We start from the raw sequence: 5,736 nt of genomic DNA on the forward strand, positions 1-5,736 counted from the left end.
TTGTTTGCAAGCACAAAGGGCACATTGACCTGATGTGGGGTTATGCTTTTTCGGGTATACAAATGCTGAGGCAGAATTTGCCAGATTCTGCATTTCCATCAATAACTGTGACCTCTGTTCTCCATTTCTGGGTCACAGTGGTCTTTCGAAGATATCTAAAAATGTCACATTATACTGCATTTCTTTTGGTCAAATAGAAATGTGTTGCATGCGTCTTTCATTTACAAAAAGCTGCCAATGTTTTTTTTACCCTCAATTGCAGTCTGGACAAATACAATCTAAAACTAAACAGATTATTTTAGTCTGATGTTTTCAGTCAACAGTAATGTTTGGATTAAAATATTAAGCAACTGCATTTCACCTGTCACAGTAGAATTACTAGAACTTTGAAAATACAGTTTATTTACAAATAAAGTTAAATTATTGTGGGGAGCAGCAACAGACTTATATAAAAATCAGGATGATGAGATACAAATACAGACGTTATGGAATCAAGACAGGATACGGTGATTGAATGTATTTTTAATTTTCTGCTTGTCTTTATCAGCAGTTTAACCCCTTTATAGGGCACTCAATGAAATACTTTGAAATTAGAAATTTTAACCTAAAATTGTCCTTCAGGTATGTACCAAGACTTCCATTCTGTTGTTACATTAACCAAAAAAAAAATAGTTTCATGCTGAAAATGAAAGAAAACAAAGTGATCAAAAATAGTCACTTGTCCCATAAAGGGTTAACAGGAACACATTTTACTTAGATATTTGCAGAAACATTGGCCAAGTGCACTTCTTTTGAAAATAACTTTGAAAGGACATTCAAGCACATCTGAACAATGCAGGTGTTTTTTCTAACAAAACCTGTTTGGGGAAGCATCAAATTCAAACTGTAAAGCAGCAGCTTTTCAACGCAACTCACTCAGGGAGCTGCTTGTCATATTTAGTCATCATCATCCACTCTGACAACTTCATCACTTTTTTTTATTGTCTTTCCTTCTGAAAATAAACCCTTGTCAGATATTTTAAAAGGTTCTTTTTAAGTATGGTCTCTTGTTTTAGTTTTTTTTTTCCCCCTATTTTCAAAATGCTGTTGCAGAGCAGCTGCTAGCACATTATTCCCTTTGTTTATGCATGTTTTGACATGAGATAGTCAAATGTAATTTTTATAAATACATACAATATAATTAATACAAGGTGGAATAAAACCATTCAGTTTCTAGTTCAACACATTTCAGTTTAATGTACAATCAGGTCAGTTCACATGTAGTGGTCCATTGCACTGGATTTTTTTGCAAAGCCATTGTTACCCAGCGATGTAAAATTATTAGGAATAATTACAAACACTTTTACAAGAAAAAATGGTGGATCGTGTTAGTTCTTTGGCTCAGGACACTGAGCTTTCACTTGTAGGAAGATGTCTGATCTTGGAAAAAAAAAAAAAAAAAATCTTCAAGTTGCATCAAAATATGTATGCTTACAAAATATTACAAAGTTTATTGAAAGACCAGTGCTGTTAACAAAGATATATTGAAGGTTCCAGATAACATGTACAGAAAAAAAGAGAATAAGGACTAAGGTGGAAGATAAAAATATGAGGTTATTAAAAACAAACTAAGAAAAACACGAAAGCACAGTGTGTGTCCAGCACACACGAACATATAATCTCACTCACTCACATGCACACTCCCTGAAGAGGAAGGAGGATAAAGGACTTTGGAGACCCTGGCTGGCTGTAATTTTTGTAAAAAGTTGAACGTGCTTGCGTTTTCACACTCACAAACGTTCCAAATACTCGATGACAGGACATGAGTTACAGGAAGGATAAGAAAACAAGAAGAAAACAAAAAACAGTGATGGACAAGACAGCAAGTTTTTTTGTTTGTTTTTTTTATGCTTACCAGACAAAATGACTGCCACACAGTTTCTTCTCCCATTTTTTTTCTTTGCTAAATGTGCTTCTGGTCAACAACTTCACTGTCTGCCACAGTGGCTGGTAGCATGGACAAAACAACCTGCCACAACACCAATGGCAGAACCAGTATCTGGCTGGTACCTGGTGTTTATTCCCAGTCCGGTGACCACGTAGTGGGAAGGAGCTGCTATGAGCACTTCCACACACACACGGCCAAGCTCCCACCAAAGAACATGTAGAGCAAGTTTTTGACTTCATGTGTGACCTCAAAACCAAAGCCTTCACCGATCACGACGTGCCACGAGCTGCCAAATTTCTTGTCCATTGACTCTTTAATCATCTTTGCTGCACTCTAGTAGAAAAAAATATGAAAAAAAAAACCAACAGGAATACTAATTTTAGTATATTCAAGCAATTTCAAACACATTCATGTCACAGTCGTATTTAGAGATCAATGAGAATCACTTAAAGAGCAACATCAAAATATCTAAATCTGGCAGATTAGCACACCTCATTGTTGGTGGCGAACTTTTCGCAGGCTGTTACACACAGCTCCATGGTTTCAACCCTCATTTCCTCTGGCATGTCTGTGTGCTGAAAAAAAATAACATGTTTTAAGGCTCTTCTGTCTCCTGATTAAATAAAAGGTATGTGATCTTGCAACAAACAAACAGTAAGTGGATCTTCTCAAATGATTTCAAATTAATTCAAAACATTTCAAAAACAGATGTAAAGCAGTGCCACTTTTGCATATACATGTATGACAGCATTCTGCACACTGAAGGCATCAGATGGACAGGACAGTGGCAATTTATATATTTGTATAGACAACAGTATATAACAATTGTTCTAGGACCATGGTAGAAAAGTAAGATCTGCATGTCTCTACAGTTGTTTGTACAATGTGATGTGACTATTTTGTATGTAGGGATGGTCATATGACATGGTAGGGTTGATATTTTGGCAAGCTGTAGTCAATATTATGCTATACCACGTTTCAGGTGTGTGCAGGACCCCTGTTATATAAAGGCAAACAGTTTTTAAATATTTTGTTTCAATATATATATTTGTGTTTGAAATTTATGCAGTAAAAATGTTATTTTTTCTGCAAAAACATACTTATTTTGCATATTAAGAGTCCTGTCTTTGATTTTATTAAGCAACATTATTGTTATTCTGATGGAATATTTGTTTAATTGCAATCCTAGTGTAAAGTTAACATATTTCTATGGACTGAATCTGGCTAAGCACTTGGGATTAGACTGTGCTTTTGGATAGATTATTGCAGCTATACAATGTACTAATGATATCTAGGGAAACTTTGTATATTAAGAGGTAATAGCAGATTTTAAAAAATGGTGTCTTATTTTTATGCATTTGACACTTACCCTAAGTCTGCTTTACAAATACACATTTGCAGCTTAGTTATACATATTTTTTTTTATATAAAGTAACCTGAGTAAACTTAAATTTGCCAATCTTTTTGGACGGTATAATGTCAATATAGGTTCAGGTTCTTCTCCTGTATCCTGATGTGCTGTCTTACCCTGATGAGAGGAAAGCTGTGCATTCTCTTATAGTCGGCCTCTTCTTTCTTCCCCTCACCAGTCCCAGCCATTCCGACACCTGCAATAAAATATTTTGTGCATGTAAGCGTGACTAAACTACCGAATTGAAAACCAAACCAAACATGTAATCAGAAACACGGAGGGGAAAATTCGGCATACCGGTCTCGTATCTCTAGCTAACAATGCAGGAGCCATCTGGATACAAGGTTAGCTCACATCACTGAACCGCTACTTGCTAGCTTAAAATATGATCCCATCATAGTTCACCTCAAAACGGGGTTTTCTTTAAATAACGTTGGCAGATTTTGGATACTGTAGCCGATTTGTAACAAGGACTTTTATTGACTAGGTAACAGAGAGCAAAATAGGTTTTACTGGCTTGCTGATTAGCTTAGCTTGTTTGTTTGTTTTTTAAAAGCAATCAGCTGATGCTACTAAATCATGTTTTCTCACACAAAATCATCACATTTATACCCATGATTGTGCTACAACGACCTACAGCATTTCATGAGTAGTCACTAAATATAGAGTGTAACAAAGATGCTTTACTTACGAAGCGTTTGAGCTGCGAAAACTTCTACTTCTACTCTCAGATCGGTTGTTAAGGAGACATTTTAAACAAGGTTTATGTGTCCATCGGAGCCCCGCCTCCGACAGCCTAGCTTTCTTTCTATTGGTTACCAATATGTCAATCAAATCAGAGGACGTCATGTTTTTAGTATGTGACTAGTATATTTCTTTATTTAAAAATAATAGTTTAAAGTATTATAAAATACTCCACAAAATTAAAAAGAAACCTATAGACGATAACGTTAACACACTAAGTTTAGGTATTTATCTGTAAAATGCTATTTATTTGTGACATGCTGGACATGCAGCGTACACCTCTTGTTATTCTGTCCTTTCTTGTTAAGAGTCGAAAATCAGGAATTAGGCCACTTACCTGCAGGATTATGCTGAAGTTTTGTTTTTGTTTTTGTTTTTTTTACTTTAGTTTACAGCAAACTATTTCTCTATGCCTCAATCTACTGCTCTCAAACTTGTTGATCTTGTTGGGTGTGTTTGAATAATGTATTCACAGGTAAAGAAATAAATTGATGATTAATTTTCAATTAAAAAAATCTGTATTATAATGTAAACTGGACTTGAGACGATTCTGATGACACAGGTAGTCATAATGCCCAAGGTATCCTAAGCCTACCTGCATTTTCATAGGCTCTTACCTCTCACGGGATCCCTGTATTATCTCTTCCCACTCCAGAAACACCACGAACCGAAAATGTTAGTGTCAGATAAGCCCAGTTGTTAGGTCTGTGTTGATCTAGAGTTAGATTCAAACAGCAAGGGAAACCTTTGTACACTTAAAATGAGGGCTACATTTTTTATTGCAGTAACAGTAATAAAAACACAGCTTCTAAAAATAAAAACAGCAGATATATTTTCCCTAATATCTTTTTCAGACTCAGGCTTATTGTCAGTTGATATATCATAACATTTATAATACATTGACTTCTGTTACTATCTTTTAACTGAATTCTTATTGTAGTTATTTATTTGTGCTTCAGTCATTTTTTTTTTTCAATTATATGTGTTTTGGTCTTTTATCTTTTCTTCTCCTAACAATATTTTTATGTAACATTTACTTCTGCTCTTATTTGTCATTGTTTTTAGGTTTATTTGATCTTTATTCAAAGTTTTTATTGTATATTACACATAGGAACCCACCATATCAGGCTCTGCCTGCTCAGTCTGCAGGGCTGCTGTTGGCAGAAATGGAGTCCTGCACTGCAGCACTATAGTGGGGACTCCGGCCTTCTGCCATTGAAGTGGTTCATGAGGTGGCGCCTACTGTGGTTATGGGTGGGCTGGGTCTTGCTGTGGATTGGGTCCCAAAAATATTGTTTCTTAAAGCAGTGTAAACCTGGATGTTTATTGTGTTAAATTTTAGAAGTAGTTTTATACCTACATGAAGTAAAGAGACAGAAAATGTGTTCCATTTGTGTGTGTGTTCACGTGTAACTGTGTGAAAGAAAAACTAGAATATATTTGAATGGGTTATTTTATTTTATTATGCATTAATTGTTTTCACTGTGGTTTTGGGCATGAAGGGTTAATGAATAAAATTTGATTTGATTTTATTTGAGAAGTTAATATCTGTAATAGTATTTCCTCTAATAAAAGCGCTGCAGCAACTTGATACATTCAAAACAGCTAAATGTTTTGAAGTAACAAGTAAAAGTCTCAATGGAAGTAATATGGA

The 5,736-nt window shown here is 35.1% G+C and overlaps 1 protein-coding gene across 1 annotated transcript; it reads right to left on the reverse strand.

Annotated features, from left to right (window-relative positions):
- Window positions 1–1,726: 1,726 nt before the first annotated feature.
- On the reverse strand, window positions 1,727–4,084 carry LOC306774906 (dynein axonemal light chain 4). Its single transcript, XM_079265095.1, has 4 exons — window positions 4,030–4,084; window positions 3,455–3,534; window positions 2,419–2,502; window positions 1,727–2,260 (listed from the first exon to the last, which is right to left on the reverse strand). The coding sequence occupies exons 2-4, from the start codon at window positions 3,524–3,526 to the stop codon at window positions 2,096–2,098; spliced, it is 321 nt and encodes a 106-aa protein (XP_079121221.1). The 5' UTR covers window positions 3,527–3,534; window positions 4,030–4,084; the 3' UTR covers window positions 1,727–2,095.
- Window positions 4,085–5,736: the final 1,652 nt, after the last annotated feature.

This window comes from Telmatherina bonti (assembly GCF_933228915.1).
Source record: "Telmatherina bonti genome assembly, chromosome: 3".
Taxonomy (NCBI): domain Eukaryota; kingdom Metazoa; phylum Chordata; class Actinopteri; order Atheriniformes; family Telmatherinidae; genus Telmatherina; species Telmatherina bonti.

Excerpts from the sequence above, each read along its gene's own strand:
- LOC306774906 (XM_079265095.1), bottom strand. The coding sequence starts at position 3,526 with ATGGCTGGGACTGGTGAGGGGAAGAAAGAAGAGGCCGACTATAAGAGA. Across the intron at positions 2,503-3,454 it reads ACAGCTTTCCTCTCATCAGG|CACACAGACATGCCAGAGGA; the intron begins GTAAGACAGCAC and ends ATTTTTTTTCAG. Across the intron at positions 2,261-2,418 it reads AGTTCGCCACCAACAATGAG|AGTGCAGCAAAGATGATTAA; the intron begins GTGTGCTAATCT and ends TTTTTCTACTAG.